The 18,437-nt window shown below is 40.0% G+C and overlaps 2 protein-coding genes and 1 long non-coding RNA gene across 7 annotated transcripts in view; 2 read left to right on the top strand and 1 right to left on the bottom strand.

Moving 5' to 3' along the window:
• anapc15 (anaphase promoting complex subunit 15) overlaps positions 1 to 3,419 on the bottom strand; it is a 13,936-nt gene extending 10,517 nt beyond the window's left edge. The window contains exons 1-2 of one of the 2 annotated variants that reach the window (XM_053687150.1): positions 3,288 to 3,419; positions 1 to 34 (exon numbers count right to left, since the gene is read on the bottom strand). The exon at positions 1 to 34 is cut by the window's left edge and continues 88 nt beyond it. In XM_053687150.1, coding sequence (XP_053543125.1) covers positions 1 to 32 — 32 coding nt within the window. In that variant the 5' untranslated portion in view covers positions 33 to 34; positions 3,288 to 3,419. Of the gene's footprint in view, positions 35 to 2,947; positions 3,089 to 3,287 lie in introns of those variants that run through there. The other variant, XM_053687149.1, reaches the window with a different exon arrangement.
• LOC128635255 (uncharacterized) lies at positions 898 to 2,068 on the top strand. Its single transcript, XR_008398182.1, has 3 exons — positions 898 to 1,002; positions 1,701 to 1,790; positions 1,896 to 2,068. It is a non-coding gene; the product is annotated as an uncharacterized LOC128635255 (long non-coding RNA).
• A 119-nt stretch (positions 3,420 to 3,538) lies between the features above and the next one.
• folr (folate receptor) lies at positions 3,539 to 17,386 on the top strand. Of its 4 annotated transcripts, XM_053687147.1 has the most exons (7): positions 3,563 to 3,674; positions 7,157 to 7,203; positions 7,611 to 7,750; positions 8,044 to 8,173; positions 10,843 to 11,031; positions 15,925 to 16,060; positions 16,364 to 17,386. In XM_053687147.1, the coding sequence occupies exons 3-7, from the start codon at positions 7,734 to 7,736 to the stop codon at positions 16,630 to 16,632; spliced, it is 741 nt and encodes a 246-aa protein (XP_053543122.1). In that variant the 5' UTR covers positions 3,563 to 3,674; positions 7,157 to 7,203; positions 7,611 to 7,733; the 3' UTR covers positions 16,633 to 17,386. The 4 variants fall into 4 exon arrangements, with proteins under 4 accessions (XP_053543121.1, XP_053543123.1, XP_053543122.1 ...); XM_053687146.1 differs by lacking the exon at positions 7,611 to 7,750 and having other exon boundaries at positions 3,539 to 3,674; XM_053687148.1 differs by lacking the exons at positions 7,157 to 7,203; positions 7,611 to 7,750 and having other exon boundaries at positions 3,556 to 3,674.
• The last annotated feature ends 1,051 nt before the right edge of the window (positions 17,387 to 18,437 follow it).

The following is an 18,437-nucleotide window of genomic DNA, read 5'->3' on the forward strand; positions in this document are numbered from 1 at the left end:
CTCGGGAACAGAGAGGGGAACAGCGTGGACATGTCTAATCTCTCTCACACACACACACACACACACACACACACACGCGCACACCACAATTACTAAAGGCATATTTCACTATTTATATCTGCTATAAAACAGGGCTGAGTCCCAAATAAGAATATACTCACTAGTGTACTACAAAGGGTCTAAGTGTCATTTCATACCACATATCTAAAGTTACACACCACATTGATATACACGCTTATAACTTCAATAGCATTTGAAGAGAATGTCTTACAGTCATAAAACCAACTGTTTACTTTTCATGAAGGTGTCAGATATGACGCACATCTTTTAGATTTTATATATCTACTAAAATAAACTATGAAATCATATGTAAAAGTTGCCATGTATTTCACTACCAAATGGACTCATACACAAACTATACCATAATTAATAGCTCAATAGCGTTTGAAGAGAATGATGTACAGTCACAAAACCAACTGTAAAGTGTTCATGTAGGTGTCGGTATGATGCACACCTTTTTAGATTTGTTTTTATAATTAACCCTACAATGCATGAACCAAAAAACATGAATGCATAAAGGGGGTCAAAATGAGCCGTATTGGAATTAATAGTTTTCTTCAACAACAACAAAAAAAGTACTATTAATGAAATAAATAAAAGTACTGATAATACACAAATGTTTTAATATATCAAAGATGGTTATTTGTTTTCTGCATTTTATGTTCGTCAGCTGGCCACCAGATAACTGCCTTGTTGACTCAACCGACAATTTTGAAAACTGTATAGGGAACTGTGTGTGTAGAGAGAGAGAGAGAGATATCTGAGAGATCTGAGTGAGTAAGTGAGTGAAAAACGAATTGATTATTGAGCGATTTAATAAAATTGTGATGATTTTTTTTCAGATTGAATGTCAGCGCTGCAGGTGGTTCCATGTGACGCACCTTCCCGTGTCAGAGAAGCAGTTCACCACGGCTCAAAAGGGTGACTGGAAATGCTGCCTGTGTAAATAATTTTGAATTCCTTTGGCTCCCATCCACAATCTGTCTAAATATGTCTAAAATTAAACTGTACACAGTTCCCCATGTACTGTTTTTAAAAAAATGGGCTTAGTTACCAGTAGGTTCCTTGGTTCATGCACTGTAGGATTAAATATCAAAAATCTAAAAGGTGTGCATCATACCTGACGCCTACACTTTACAGTTGGTTTTGTGACCAAGTCATTCTCTTCAAATGCTGTTGAGCTATAAATTATGATATATTTTGTGTATGAGCCCATTTGGTAGTGAAATACAACCACAACTCCAAAAAAGTTGGGACACGTGTAAAAATGTAAAACAGAATGCAATTATTTGCAAATCTTATAAACCCATATTTTAATCACAATGGAACATGGAAAACATCGAATGTTTAAACTGAGGAAACGTTCCATTTTAAGGAAAAAATAAGGTAAATTTGAATTTGTTGGCAGCAACACATTAAAAAAAAAAAAAAAAAAAAAAAAAAAAAAAAAAGGTGGGACAGGGCCATGTTTACCACTGTGTAGCACCCCCTCTTCTTTTAACAACACTCTGTATATGTCTGGGAACTGAGGGGACTAGTTGCTGGAGTTTTGGGAGAGGAAGGTTGTCCCATTCGTGCCTGATACAGAATTCTAGTTGCTCAACAGTCCTGGGTCGTCTTTGTTGTATTTTTCGTTCCAGGATGCGCCAAATGTTTTCAATTGGTGAAAGGTCGGGACTGCAGGCAGACCGGTTCAGCACCCGGACTTTCATGCTGTTGTAATTGATGCAGTAAGTGTTTTAGCATTGTCTTGCTGAAATATGCAAAGCCTTCCCTGAAAAGACATCATATGGATGGAAGCAGATGTTGCTCTAAAACCTGTATATACCTTTCAGAATTGATGATACCTTTCCAGATTCGTGGATGGCACGGCGAACTGTGTTCACAGACGATGAGTTCTGGAGGTGTTTCTGAGCCCATTTCCAGTACAGAATCAGGCCTGTTTTTAATGCAGTGCCGCCTGAGGGACGAAGATCACGGGCATGCAGTACTGATTTTCACCCTCGTCCCTTGCGCACAGAGATTTCTCCAGATTCTCAGAATCTTTTGATGATATTATGTACTGTAGATGATGAGATTTACATTAAAGAACATTTTTTCACAAATTGTAGATGCAGTTTTTTTTTTTTTTGCAGATTTGTGAACGTCTGTCCATCTTTATTTCTGAGACTCCACCTCTCTAAGACACTCTTTTTATACCTAATCATGTTACTGACCTGTTGCCAATTAACCTAATTAGCTGCAAAATGTTCCTCCAGCGGTTTCTTTTCCCCCAGTTGTTTTCCAGCCTTCTGTTGCCCCCGCACCAACCTTTTTTTGAGATGTGTTGCTGCCATCAAATTCAAAATTCAAAGCTTGTTGTTCTGAAAATGGTACATTTCCTCAGTTGTTCTACTGTGTATAGCATGAGGGTTTATGAGATTTGCAAATCATTGCATACTGTTTATTTACATTTTACTTCAGCGTCCCGACATTTTTTGGAATTGGGGTTGTACATGGCAAATTTTACACATGATTTCATAGTTTACTTTTATTAAATATCAAAAATCTAAAAGGTGTGCATCATACCCGACACCTACATAAACACTGTACAGTTGGATGTGTGACTGTAAGACATTTTCTTCAAATGCTATTGAAGTTAGAAACGTGTATAACAGTGTGGTGTGTAACTTTAGAGACGGTCCCTTCATTTCCGAATATCTGTGAATATCCAACGTCAAGCGAACTTTATACCAGTATCGATACTTACCTTTGGCTCCTGAAGTTTATGCTTACAACACCGACTGAATTAAAGCTATATAGTGATTAAACACACGGACCCTGCGCCACTACATATTCTACAACAAAACGAGTTCACAAATCATCTATTTTTATTCCACATCCTTACCTGAAGGACGAGTTTCACCCGAGACAATACTAAATTTTAAATTCTCCAGCTGAGCGGAAGTCAGTGTTCTGGTGAAAGTCTTCCCACCGGGAAAAAAAACTCGAGTGATAATCGGTTCCGCGGCTATATGAATGATTGACTATACTGATTTTCTTACAAGAATTCAATGTTTAAAGGCTAGTCAGAGGGCTCAAGGATAATTAAATTTGTGCAAGAGAACAAAGTTCGTCCCAGGGGAGGGGTTGTGGTGGAAATTCTACCAAAAATCAAGAGAGACACAGATCACTCTACTTTATTTGCACTTTACGGCCAGGGGAGAGTGATTTTACCACCACAATACCTCAGATTAGTTCCGGAGGGCCTTTCTTAAGATTCCGCTCCGCCTACCCGGACCGCTCAGCTAGGCATCTGTTATGAATCCATCCAGCCATCCATCCATCTTCTACCGCTTACTCCTTCTTCAGGGTCTCGGGGAACCTGGAGTCTATCCCAGGGAGCATGGGGCACAAGGCGGGGTACACCCTGGACAGGGTGCCAGTCCATCACAGGGCACAATCACATACACACTCACACACACATTCATACACTACGGACACTTTGGACACGCCCATCCTGGGATAGGCTCCAGGTTTTCCTGTGACCCTGGAGAAAAGGATATAGAGTGATATAGAAGTGGTATAGAAGGTGGATGGATGGAAATGTATACCTGATGTAGCTGTCCACTTGTGTGAGTACTTCTCCTTTTAATTGTCATGATGTCATTGGTCTGTGTAATTGCCTGTCTTGGCTCCTCTTCCTTTTCGCATTGTAACTGAACGGGAAAGGTAGGTTTCATTTTGAATTCTCGATAATCTTGTTTCATCTTTATTTAAATCATCATGTATATACATATATACTCATTATAATTTGTGTGTATAATGTTGTTTTACTTATCTGCGTGATTATTTTAGTTGTTTTACCCTCCTTTTTGAGTAATTGTTGTAGCAAACCTAATGGCTCATCCTTGCTGGGTCGCTATACTGCCTTCTGATGTATTCTTCCAGCTCCTCCCTGGTCATTTCCAGCTCTTCCCACTCTTTGCATCCTCCAACAACTGCATGGCTTTCAGATGCACTCAGCCCTCCACAGGCTGGCTAGTCTCTGCTTGATATCCTTCCTCAGCACTTTGAGACCATCTTTCTCACTTTCTCACCTGATGTTGCCTTCCTCCAGTTTCCATGTGGTTTCCTCCAGTTACACCTAATGCCACTCAGGCATGTTTGCCTAAAGCCGGGTGCACACTGCGATTTTTATTAGTTTGTTGCGACTGTTGCTTGTCAGACTGTACGAACATGGCTGTAGCCATGTCACACTGTAGGATCTCAGTTGTCATTACTGTCAGACTAACAGTCAAGACGTGAAAAACACACACACGTTAGGCTTTTATTTGTACACATAAAATTTCAACTATGTATGAAGTGTGTGGTGGCTGCGTCATTTTGGCTTTATTTTTCACTAACCACCAGATGGCGCTGTTTTCAACACTCATGAAGCTTTGAATCTTTTCCCGGAACAGTCAGAGGAAAGCCTCAGTGTTTTATGACTCTTCATTTTCCCATCACTACAATAAAGCTATATAAAAGTACTTTTGTGAGTTAGAGACAGAATAAATATTAAAAAGAGAGATGTGATGATGGTCTTCATATTCTCAGAATTTATGCCCAGAAGCAAACCGTTGTGCTGTATAATTTAATAGATGTCATGTAATGGTATTGCAGCCTTAATGAGAGTATAACAGTCCAAAGTGCAGGGCAAAAATCAGGCAATCAGACTAGAGCAGGTAAGGCAGATAATCAGAGTCAAGGGCAAAACAGAATCAAAACCAGAATATCAACAACAGAGAACAGTTTGTTATAGACAGAGAAAAGAGTAACTGAGTGCTTACTTCGAAAGATTGTGTGAACTAACAGACTCTCTGTGTGTGTGTGTGTGTGTGTGTGTGTGTGTGTGTGTGTGTGTGTGTGTGTGTGTGTGGAGTTTGCATGTTCTCCCCGTGCTGCGGGGTTTCCTCTGGGTTCTCCAGTTTCCTCCCCCAGTCCAAAGACATGCATGGTAGGTGAATTGGCGTTTCCAAAGTGTCCGTAGTGTATGAATGGGTGTGTGAATCACTGCGTCCGGGTGCCATCTTCAATCGTCTTGACTCAGTCTTGCCACTGGATCATGGCGGTCACCGGGAAGTGAGAGTGAGGCCGATGCTGAGTGAGTCTTCCTCACTTTAATCCAATTCACGCGCAGGTCGAGTCCCAGTTTGTGTTCTCCATAATGGTGGCGGAAATGGAAACTTCGGTCTTCGTCGAAATCGACGGATGAACTCCTATGTATGTGTGTGATTTGAAACAGGTGTGTCTGATTAGTACTCCAGAGAAGGTGAACGTGTCTGTGTGTTGTTCTGGGAGCTGTAGTTTGTGTCAGCCATGTTTGTAGTCTGAGGTGCATTCTGGGAAATGGAGTCACTGGTTTGCTGTGACATGACAATAGATAATTATTAATAAAATGAAAGAACATTAAAATGTACAATGTGAAGTGCACAGCTGTAGTCCTCTATCTAAAACTCATCTTCACTCAGTTCATGTGTTCACAACTTCCTGTTCCTCAACAGGAACAGAAGATCATTAGTATGGAATTAAGCTTGATTAAATAAACATTTGTACACCCCTACTAAATATGATTAAAAACATAAATACTTTTCATTAAAGGTTGTCACATACAGTCTGTTTATTCCATTTATATCATAGTGTTTATCCCATAGTGTTTATATCATAGTGTTTATCCCATAGTGTTTATATCATAGTGTTTATCCCATAGTGTTTATCCCATAGTGTTTATCCCATAGTGTTTATATCATAGTGTTTATCCCATAGTGTTTATATCATAGTGTTTATCCCATAGTGTTTATATCATAGTGTTTATCCCATAGTGTTTATATCATAGTGTTTATCCCATAGTGTTTATCCCATAGTGTTTATATCATAGTGTTTATCCCATAGTGTTTATATCATAGTGTTTATCCCATAGTGTTTATATCATAGTGTTTATCCCATAGTGTTTATCCCATAGTGTTTATCCCATAGTGTTTATCCCATAGTGTTTATATCATAGTGTTTATCCCATAGTGTTTATATCATAGTGTTTATCCCATAGTGTTTATCCCATAGTGTTTATCCCATAGTGTTTATATCATAGTGTTTATCCCATAGTGTTTATCCCATAGTGTTTATATCATAGTGTTTATATCATAGTGTTTATCCCATAGTGTTTATATCATAGTGTTTATATCATAGTGTTTATCCCATAGTGTTTATATCATAGTGTTTATCCCATAGTGTTTATATCATAGTGTTTATCCCATAGTGTTTATATCATAGTGTTTATATCATAGTGTTTATCCCATAGTGTTTATATCATAGTGTTTATCCCATAGTGTTTATCCCATAGTGTTTATATCATAGTGTTTATATCATAGTGTTTATCCCATAGTGTTTATATCATAGTGTTTATCCCATAGTGTTTATCCCATAGTGTTTATATCATAGTGTTTATCCCATAGTGTTTATCCCATAGTGTTTATATCATAGTGTTTATATCATAGTGTTTATCCCATAGTGTTTATCCCATAGTGTTTATATCATAGTGTTTATCCCATAGTGTTTATATCATAGTGTTTATCCCATAGTGTTTATCCCATAGTGTTTATCCCATAGTGTTTATATCATAGTGTTTATCCCATAGTGTTTATATCATAGTGTTTATATCATAGTGTTTATCCCATAGTGTTTATCCCATAGTGTTTATCCCATAGTGTTTATATCATAGTGTTTATCCCATAGTGTTTATATCATAGTGTTTATCCCATAGTGTTTATATCATAGTGTTTATCCCATAGTGTTTATATCATAGTGTTTATCCCATAGTGTTTATTACGTACTGTTTATTTCATACTGTTTATTACGTAGTGTTTATTCCATGGTGTTTTCTTCATCGTGTTTATTCCATAGTATATTAAAGCATGAAACATCAAATCAGTCAAATTATTTCAAAGACACAAAGAAGTCATGTCTATCATTTACACAGGTATGCAAATTCATTAAATAGCATTTTCTATATTTATTACCTATATTTAAGCCTTTTACTATTTATTACCTATATTTAAGCCTTTTTTCTCTCATACAGAAAACCAGTCAAGAGTGAATGTCTGTGTGCGTCAGTGTTTTATCTTGGTGAGGACAAAATGTCACCAAAACAGTGCTGACTCTGTAGCTGGTCCTCACAAAGAAAACTTCCTTTTGTAGCATTTTATTTTATTTATTTATTTTTTTGCACAAAATCTGCAAACTAAAAGAACTTGTTTCCTTTTAGTTACTGAGGTTAAGGTTAGGGTTAGATTTAGGTACAGTGTGTATGTGTGTGTGTGTGTGTGTGTGTGTGTGTGTGTGTGTGTGTGTGTGTGTGTGTGTGTTTCATAACCCATAATAAGATAATGACCCGGACACATGTCTATGAGAGCCGGTCATAGTGACACAGACAAAAAAAAAACAACCTTTCAGGGGAAAACTGAAAGATTGCCTTCCCATTTGCTCCTGGACACCGAGGTGTGCTAAACACTCTCTCACTCTCTCTCTCTCAGCCTCTCTCTCTCTCACACACACACCTCACAGTTCTAAAACATCTGAATTGAAAACGGGACACAGACCGAGATAATTTTCAGACGAGACGTTATTCTGTATAAAGTAAATATCAACATAAAACAATGGAGCGACCGTCGAGGTAAGAAGCTTCAACAAATGAATGTTAATAATACTGAAGTAAATTACTGCTGTGTTTATATACTGCACTTTTGTAATATTTCAGAAATGTGTGAAAGATGAAGACTGTGATACACTGAGCACTGATTTTGTTAAGATTGTTCATGCTGCCTTGATTTAATGAGTCCATACTGTCATTCTCACACACACACACACACACACACACACACACACACACACACACACACACACACACACACACACACACACACACACATGTGTGTGTCCTTTACATGTATATTTTTTTGTCTGTAGGGTTTGGCTGGTGTTCACCGTGCTGTTATCTTTTCCAATTTATTCTTTTGCTCTGGAAAAACTGAACATGTGCATGGATGCTAAACATCATAAAACGGAGCCAGGACCAGAAGGAGAACTTTACCAGCAGGTAACACACACTCACACTCGCACACTAAACACATGACACTTTGTGTAAATGTTTTATGATCCCTCACTCAGGTGTGTTCTGCTCAGCATGGGCGAAGGTCAGCGAGTCTTCACCAGCTCATTTAGCTAAACATTTCTCTTGAGGTGAAAAGTATTGCTCATTTTACTTTATCATCACAAACACCAAATGTCAAGAAACACAACAGTGACAACACATTTTTAAATCCAACATATTACTCCAGCCACAAAATATAATTTTATATCATTTACAACATTTTTTGTTTGTTTCACAGTCACAGTTCTGTTTTGAATGAGTTTCTCTGTGTTCACTGTTTGGCATCGTGTAAAAAATATCAAATCAGCCTGAGCAGAGAGATAAGAAGTTCCGAGTAAATGTAAAATTCTGTGTTTGTGTTACAATTGTAACAGTTTTTAAACTGGAATTGAAACTGTACGTGTGTCTGAACCAGGTTTCTCAACTCCAGTCTTGTTTAATAAAAATCCTGACTCGACTGAACCCTGCCGTGAAATGTCAAAGATTCTGCTTTCACATGTGATGTGAGAACACCACGGCCCATAGTTTAAATGTTAGCTAAATATTTTCAGAAACAGCGTTGGTCAGAGGCATGATCAGGAGAGGATGAAGGCTGCAGCCACAGGACTTTCACTCACACTCTGTCTAGTCAAGCTCTATCTCTATTCTGTATTAATGGACATTACGCACTCATTATTATTTATTAAAGTGTTTTATACCATGCTTGAATGCTGGATCCTGATTGGTCAGGGGGTGTTGATTAATTCTCTGTAACAGCAGCTCTGACAGTAGTGCAGCCGCACATCACAGGTTTATATTAATGCACTCGTTCTAATACGTTATCGTTTCTATAGCAATAGATCATTCACAGGGACTTGTGAATAAAGCCATTAAACAACGTGTGTAATTGTTGACATGGTGAAGTTTTCTGTAAGGAGATGTTTATGTAACATTTATGGAAGGAGTCTCCAGTGTCAGCCAGAGGTAAAGCTGTAACTTTTGTTGTTTTCCCACATCTTCAGAACAGAGCAGTTTACACTTTGTACAGTGAGAAGTCTTTAAGTTTCTCAGGGCTCCGTATGTGGAACGCCGTGATTTTCATGGTGTGTTCTGCTGTTAGCTTTATTAGCCTTGTTAATCTTCACTTCACATCTGTTAGCTCTGAGACGTGCCTGAAGCCTCTTGTTAACGTTTAACGTCTTAAACACTGAAAGCAATAAAATGTTTAGTTAATAAATACAGCATTACATAACACTAGCAAAGAGTCATTATCTAAAACATTCTTACTGAGGGACAATGTGATCTCTCCTTGTCTCTCTCTCTCTCCGTCTCTCTCTCTGTCTCTCTCTCCCTGTCTCTCTCTCTCCATTACTCCCTCCTCATCTCTCTCTCTCTGTCTCTCTCTCCTCGTCTCTCTCTCCCCGTCTCTCTCTCTCCGTCCCTCTCTCTCCGTCCCTCTCTCTCTGTCTCTCTCTCCTCGTCTCTGTCTCCCTGTCTCTCTCTCTCTCTGTCTCTCTCTCTCCATCCCTCTCTCCTCGTCTCTCTCTCTCCATCCCTCTCTCCTCGTCTCTCTCTGTCTCTTTCTCCTCGTCTCTCTCTCCCCGTCTCTCTCTCTCCGTCCCTCTCTCTCTGTCTCTCTCTCCTCGTCTCTGTCTCCCTGTCTCTCTCTCTCTGTCTCTCTCTCCCTGACTCTCTCTCTCTCCATCCCTCTCTCCTCGTCTCTCTCTCCTCGTCTCTGTCTCCCTGTCTCTCTCTCCTCGTCTCTGTCTCCCTGTCTCTCTCTCTCTCTGTCTCTCTCTCCTCGTCTCTCGCTCCCGGTCTCTCTCTCTTCGTCCCTCTCTCTCTGTCTCTCTCTCCTTGTTTCTGTCTCCCTGTCTCTCTCTCTCCTCGTCTCTCTCTGTCTCTCTCTCCCCGTCTCTCTCTCCATCCCTCTCTCTCCCCGTCTCTCTCACCGTCTCTCTCTCCTCGTCTCTGTCTCCCTGTCTCTCTCTCTCCATCCCTCTCTCTCCATCCCTCTCTCTCCATCCCTCTCTCCCCATCCCTCTCTCCCCATCTCTCTCTCCGTCCCTCTCTCCCCGTCTCTCTCCCCGTCTCTCTCTCCCCATCTCTCTCTCCCCATCTCTCTCTCTCTGCTAACATTATTCATCAGTGTTTTGATGAACACCATAATGAAGTCACTTGCCTTACATGTACCCCGCCTTGTGCCCGATGCTCCCTGGGATAGGCTCCAGGTTCCCCGCGACCCTGAAGAAGGAGTAAGCGGTAGAAGATGGATGGATGGCTGGATGTTTATTCAGCATGGAAAAGTTTTTATGTTTTCCACATATGTGATGTTTTATAACATTGTCATGAAAGTGAATCAAAGTAAGTGTGATCAGAGCAGTAACTGATTTTTGAGCATGTGCAGCTCAGAGGTGAATTTTGCTGCAGCTGGTGCGTGACTGCTCTCCCCGCAGTACCACCTGTATTTGGTTTGTTTCTGTCAGAAAAATAGGTTGTGGTAAAAACCTTCTCTCTCTCTCTCTCTCCCTCTCTCTCTCTCATCCTGTACATCTCTTTGTCTTTCTCTCACTGTCTCTCTCTTTCTCTGTCTCTCATTCACTCTGTCTCTCTCTGTCCGTCTGTCTCTCCCTCAGTGTGCTCCTTGGCGTGAGAATGCATGTTGCACTGCGAACACTTCAGCTGAAGCTCATGAAGATAACTCGTACCTGTACAACTTTAACTGGAACCACTGTGGGGTCATGAGTAAAAAATGTAAAGAGCATTTCATCCAGGACACGTGTTTCTATGAGTGTTCTCCTCACCTGGGGCCGTGGATCCAGCCGGTACGACCACATCACACTGCACACTCCCACTGAACTAAACACTGTCATTGAGTTATTGAGTTTTTTAAAAGGTTATTTTTAAAGGAAATGCATTATTTTATGGTATCACTTTAAAGAACCTTTTCTGTAAAGCACATTTAAGAGCACAGTCAGTCAAAGCATCAAGTCTCGTGAGGGTTCTCCACTCGTCTATGATTTCAGAACATCAGTTCTGCTAATGTGTAGGAAACCTGTGACATCACAGAGATTGTCTTGAAGTTCACATGACTTTGGATCTGGAAGTGTGAAGGCATTTCACTGAAATGGTTTAGGGTTCTATATACATTACCTGGCCAAAAGAAAAGTTGCACACTCTAAAATTTCATTGCAACACCTTTAGCTTTGATTACAGCATGCATTCATTGTGGCATTGTTTTGACAACCTTTGTGACGAAGTCTTTTCCAACACATCTCAAAGACTTTCAATGGGGTTAAAGTCAGGAGTCTATGGAGGCCAATTCATGTGTCAAAATGATTCCTCATGCTCCCTGAACTACTCTTTCACAATTTGAGCCCCATGAATCTTGGTATTGTCATCCTGAAATAAGCCTATGCCATCACGGAATAAAAAATTCTATTGATGGGATAACCTGGTCATTCAGTACATTCAGGTACTCAGCTGACTTCATTTTATTGCTGCATAATGTTGCTGAACCTCGACCTGACCAACTGAAGCAACCCCAGATCATAACACTCCCTCCAGAGGCTTGTGCAGTAGGCACTAAGGATGCATCGATTCATGTGCTTCCCTTCTTACCCTGACACGCCCATCGCTTTGGAATAGGGTAAATCTGGACTCCTCCACAGTCCAGTCTTCTAGTTCTCTAGCAAACTGAAGTCGTTTTCTTTTCTTTTTTTATTATATTTTTATTCGTCAGTTTGCCAATGTTCAAAGACATACAGGTGCAGCCTTACAGAGGTAAACAAGCAACAACCACACAAATAGAATTGCAAAAAATTCACATGAGGCAGAAACTGATATCGTGTATGTGAGGAATAGAGTATCAGGAGAAGTTTTTACATCTTCCCAAAGAGGTGTCCATATCTGCCAAAAGCTTTTGATGTACATCGTAAGTGAGTTTCTGAAGTGGAAGTAATGTGGATGCCTGAGCTATGCCGGATGCCAGGTACCTGAGGGGATGACCAAAGTAACAATATACATAAACAACAATTTCTTTGCCAGATACACCAGAATTAGATAAAGATGTTTTGCATGGAAGTCACACACTGCCTCCACTCCAATGTTCAGCAAATACAATTCCAAGAACAAACCAAAATTGCAACTTAAGAAGTTATTGTATGATATTATGTATTTTTGACCAGAATGACATGACTTCTTCACAATACCAAAAGCAGTAGAGAAATGTTCCCTTCTATTTTCACATTTGAAACAAAGTACATCTTTTTAAGTGCAATGGCGAGAGTTAAATTCTGTTAATAATATTATAATTGAGTTTGTGAACCCCAACGAAGTACACTTAGGATTTAATTTATTACATGCATCAGAGCAGTCGGCATTATCGATGCCATTTTCTCTAGAGACTCTCTCTAGAGAAGAAGCACATGTATCGGACAGGGCATCGTATATTTCCGATATTAACCCCTTCTTTGTTCAATTCCAGTCATTTCACATCTCAGTTTGCCCTTATCGGACAAGGATTTTATAAAATGACACATCTGAAGGTACTTTAAAAAATGGGATCTGGGTATGTTGTATTGATCTGATATCTGCTGGAAAGATTTTAAGGTATTTCCTAGAAAGAAGCAAGATATTTGAGAAATCCCTATTTTTGATCAGGCCGAGAGTTGTGCAGGACAGCTGGAAAATCAGGATTAAAAGTGATGGGGGGAAAACAAAGAAAGGCAAGCCAGTATTCTAAGATATGATTTTACATCTCTCCATGCCAAGAGAGTGCTTGAGATGATAACATTTACTGAAATACATTTGAGCTTTTTAATATTTATTATAAAGTGCAAAAAATGTTATTGACACGGAGATTGCTTCCATGTTAAGCTACATAGATCAGTCCTTTCATTAGATCAACTCACCCTGTGCTCTATCTGCGCTAACCAATAATATCATTAAAAAGTTTGGTAAAGCAACACCTCCCTTATCTTTTGATTTCATTAATTTAGAGAGTTTAATTCGGGGCATTTTATTGTTGCAAATGAATTTAGAGAAATGTTTATTAAGATCTTTTGAAAAAGGAACTGGCTAAATAATAAGAAAGAGATTGGAATAAATATAAAAATGTAGGGAGGACACCCATTCTCCATCCATCCATCTTCTATACCGCTTACTCCTTCTTCAGGGTCACGGGGAACCTGGAGCCTATCCCAGGGAGCATGGGGCACAAGGCGGGGTACACCCTGGACCGGGTGCCAGTCCATCACAGGGCACAATCACACACACACTCACACACACATTCATACACTACGGACACTTTAGACACGCCAATCAGACTACCATGCATGTGTTTGGACTGGGGGAGGAAACCGGAGTACCCGGAGGAAACCCCCGCAGCACGGGGAGAACATGCAAACTCCACACACACACACAGGACCACGGTGAGAATCGAACCCCCGACCCTGGAGGTGTGAGGAGAACGTGCTAACCACTAACCAAGTATTAAGGTTTTTTTAATCGTGTCAATGAGAAAATCATCATTTTTACAGGTCGTCTAATATTGGTGTAATGAAAATGACCAAGGTACTTTAAGCCATTCATTGTTATTTTGAAAGGTGAAAGAGATGATAAATCAACTAGAGGAGAAATATTGAGGGAAAGGGCCACAGATTTAGATCATTAATTTTATAACCAGTCAAACTGCTATATCGTGAGATACAGTCTATTGGAATTGGTTGTTCAGGTTCAGGGGTCTACAGCAGCACATCATCTGCATAAAGAGAAATCCGATGTTCTTCATCTCCCAACTTTATCCCAAAGAGCTGTTCACACTGCCTTATAGACTCGGCAAGAGGCTCAGTTATGCGGGCGAAGAGCAGGGGTGGAAGGGGGCAAGCCTGCATCGTACCCCTTTTGATGCAAAAAGATTCTGAACCCCCCCAAACACCTCCCCCGGTGAACACATGCCTACCTAAAGTCATGCAACAAAAACAAGTTGAATGTGCTTGGAGGAAAAGAAAAAATAAGTTCTTTCATACAATACCTCAAAGTAGGGCGGAGTCATAAGTGCTGAAAGAAAGAAAACTGATTCTGTACAGGGTTCCTGCAGAGAAGAACAGCTACCACCCTGAATACAGAATCCCCTATAGTCCACAGTGTATGGCAACCATTTCAAGGCTGCTTGTCTCCCTCTTTCTATCATGATCACCGTAGCCTGGGGGTTGGCATACAGCAATTTTATCCACTCAGTGAAGTTTGGGCCCAAATTAAATCTCTTGAGAGTATCGAAAAGAAATTTCCATTCAACCCTGTCAAAAGCTTTTCCTGCATCAAGGGAGATGATAAGGGTAGGGTGTTTGTATTTCTGAGCCGAATTCATAACATTCAAAAGTCGGCGTACGTTATCTGTGCCAAAGCGTGATCTTATGGATCCCGTCTGATCTGGTTTCAGCATACGTGGCAGCACAGTTTCCAGCCTGCAAGCTAGTACCTTGGCCAATATTTTACAATCTGTATTCTCATGAGATAACGTGCTATCTTCAGCAGCAGAAATTCTACATTCGGTCTCCGTTATACGCATCTTGTTTGCAGACACTGTGCACAACAATTTAGAAAAACATTCCTGTGTCGAGGTAATTGAAGTAGAAATGTTGTCTAATCGACCCATGTTCCCAATTGTACTTAGACAACAGTCAGTGTTGCCCAGACTGATACCCAGACTGATACCCAGACTGATACCCAGAGAACAGACAGCATGGACAGAACTGACAAGGCCTCCTCCGTTTCAACATGCTTCATCTTTACATTTCTGGAAGGCCAAGGAGACGTAAAACGTGGAATTCTCAGACATGTTTTGTTGCTGTAGAGACGTTGTGAGTCATGATTGGATCCAAATGAAAGCGAGAAAGTTAAAAATAAAAAGGAACTGGAGTGGAGCTAACAAGCTAAGCGGCCATCTTCCATGAAGTCACGTGACTCTCCCCGAAGTCATTTTTATCTGATTAACCTCACACTGATTAGGCCACACAGCTGTTTAGTCACAATCCTGTAAGTTCTCGTCACACTGTGCATGTGGAAATGCTCCAACTTTCACTATTAAACATAGCCATGTGTTCTACTGTTGACTTTTTACAATGTGACTTTGATCTCCGATTACGATCTTTCAATATTTTGATTATTCATTTTTCTGACCACATTTCTTCCTCAAAGTTGACAGTTCATCCCTCTCCTAACAGCTTTTCATAATGCATTGGATAGTTCTTAACCCAATTCCAGGGATTTCAGCAATCTCCTTACTTGTTTTCTTTGCTTGATGAAACACAGTAACATCTTTTCCACAACCACGGGATACATCTTCTGACATGCTTGTTTAAGAAATGAGAAGCTACACACTGCATCAGTTAGGGTTAAAATAATTGTTGCCAGCTCAAACATATTAATCAGTAAGGATCCAATCATAGGCTCTTAAGCATTTGCTTATTTAAATTCAGACAATGACCTTTTCCTTTTTTTCAGCCAGGTAGTGTAGTACCATCTTTTTTAAAAATCTTATTCCATTTCAACATCTTTGTGTTTGTGGATGAAGTTACAGAACGCTTAAGGAGAAAGAATTCATTTCAGTTATTATTAGACATTTCAACCTGTGTGTGTGTTTAGGCTTCCTTCTGCCTCCCAAAAACATACTGATGTGTGTGTGTGTGTGTGTGTGTGTGTGTGTGTGTGTGTAGGCGGATGACACTTGGCGGAAGGCGCGTATATTGGATGTGCCATTGTGTTTGGAGGACTGTAACTCGTGGTACAATGACTGCAAAAATGATGTCACCTGCAAAGAGAACTGGCATAAGGGCTGGAACTGGACCTCAGGTGTGGGTGTGTGTGTGTGTGTGTGTGTGTGTGTGTGTGTGTGTGTGTGTGTGTGTGTGTGTGTGTGTGTGACTGAATTTAAGGTCATGGTTTATATGTTTTCATTTTCAGAACTGTTATTTATATTTCTAATAATTGAGAGGATAAGATATATTAAGTGTTGGTAAGTCAATATGCAGTTTTACTGTATAGTGTTACGGTGTGGATTAAGGACAAAACTCTGGGAATATTTCTCGAGATAATATCTTGCCAGCTTAAAGTGTTTTATGTGTGTGTGTGTGTGCGTGTGTGTGTTACAAACAGGTACTAACCACTGTCCTGCTGGAGCTCAGTGCCAGAAGTGGACAGAGGTTTTCCCCACCGCTCAGAGCATGTGTGAGAAAATCTGGTCCAACTCCTACAAGTACACCACGTACACCAAGGACAGCGGCCGCTGCATGCATATGTGGTTTACGGGCCAGAACCCTAACACAAAAGTGGCAGAGTTCTACCTGAACCAGGGCTCTCGAACAGAGACAGCCAAGATTACGAGCCTCACACTCTCACTTGCTGTCCTTCTCTCAATGCTTTGAAATGCTAATAAAGAAAAAAGCTAAAAAAAAATCCCACCCCTTTTCCTTTTTTTTAACAATATGACGTTTTTTTTCTATTGTAATTCACCTCACAGGCACCAGATGGCGCTACATTTAATATTGAATTTTTATTATTATTATTGTTATTATTTTTATTATAAAACATGTTAAACAAATTGGTGCACGGTGGCTTAGTAGATAGCACATTTTCCTCACGGGGGTCGGGGGTCCGATTCCTGCTGTGGCCCTGTGTGTGTGTGCAGAGTTTGTATGTTCTCCCTGTGCTGCGGGGGTTTCCTCCAGATACTCCGGTTTCCGGTTGTGCCCTGTGATGGATTGGCACCCTGTCCAGGGTGTACCCCGCCTTGTGCCCCATGCCTCCTGGGATAGTTTCTAGATTCCCCGTGACCCTGAAGGATAAGTGGTAAACAAGATGGATGGATGAATGCTAAACAGATTATAATTCAACACAGATTTTTAAATTGTTTAAAATTACATATTAAAGCAAGGGTGACAAGCTCATTCTGCCTGGGCCAGAAATCCAGAACAACTGCAATCAAAGACTATTATTATTATTATTATTATTATTATTATTATGAAACATTTTCTGTTGACTAACACTAATAACCCTAGCTGTGAAATGAGAAAAGGATGTTTTGAGGATTAAGAGGGCTAACAGAAACTATTAAAGTGTATGTACTGTTAGGTAATAACATTCATTATACTGATTATAATAAAAGTTTTATGAATATATTGTTTTGTTTCTGAATTTGTTTACTTTGTTGTTGGATAACAGCTGCTGTGATGAGAAACAGGATTAGATGATGCATTTTTCTTGTTTCTGTATGAAAGCTGTTAGCCAGATAACAACACTGTAAGCATAGAGATATGGAGATGAGAGACGGTGAAGCAGCTGCTGGAGTTTACTGCAAAAGAAAAGTGGATCATGACTTGTCATGATATCAGGTGTAATTTCTCCCTATTATTAACATGGTGGGTTTTTTTTCTCACAGTGGAACTGTCATAAATGTATTTTATATTTTAATATGGAGAAATTGTTTGATGGTAGATTATGCCTTAAAAGATTAAAATAACAAAGTCATGTCATCGCTGCTCCTACTGTTGTCTGATATCCACCTAATCTGCACCAGTGCGTCACATTTACTAAATTTAATTTTACAGATCAGGAAAACAATTGTGATTTTATTTTGTGTACTTCCTCATCCCTCCAAAATTTATTTCTGGTTAGGTCACTGCTAGCACAACAGACATCATGCTTCTGAATTGTTTTTAGGCATGTGTGTGACTTACATCAAGCGCAGCACATCCATGTAGAAACCAGAGCACACATCTATATGGCAGTTCACAGTAACTTCCCATCGGATACGTTACAAAGTGAAAAATGTCTGCCACTCATGGCAGACATTTAACAGACTGTACAATAACAATCAATATGCTACAGATCTGCTATGAATTCTGGACAGTGTGAAAACCTTAAGAAATAGTGCATCACAGGCCGGTTCACAATAATGTTTTCCAAGTTCATCTGGGTTGAATGAAACAAGACTGCAGGCCAGATTTGGCCCACAGGCCTTGTGTTTGACACATGTGCTTTAAGGTGTACTTTTACTGCTCAGTTATACATTCATTTATGTACAGGAATGTACTTTGAGCTGAAACGTGTTTATCCACAAACATATAGTATAGCATTACACGGTACTGTGTGGTGGCCAGTAGGGAACAGAGCTGTTCAAAATGTCCTCTGTTCCTGTACTAGAGCTCAGATGGGGGTTATTGGAGGCGTT

The sequence above is a fragment of the Ictalurus punctatus genome, chromosome 17 (assembly GCF_001660625.3).
Source record: "Ictalurus punctatus breed USDA103 chromosome 17, Coco_2.0, whole genome shotgun sequence".
NCBI classification, from domain to species: Eukaryota; Metazoa; Chordata; class Actinopteri; order Siluriformes; family Ictaluridae; genus Ictalurus; species Ictalurus punctatus.

Excerpts from the sequence above, each read along its gene's own strand:
- folr (XM_053687146.1), top strand. The coding sequence starts at position 7,175 with ATGTCTGTGTGCGTCAGTGTTTTATCTTG. Across the intron at positions 8,174-10,842 it reads AAGGAGAACTTTACCAGCAG|TGTGCTCCTTGGCGTGAGAA; the intron begins GTAACACACACT and ends TCTCTCCCTCAG. Across the intron at positions 11,032-15,924 it reads TGGGGCCGTGGATCCAGCCG|GCGGATGACACTTGGCGGAA; the intron begins GTACGACCACAT and ends GTGTGTGTGTAG.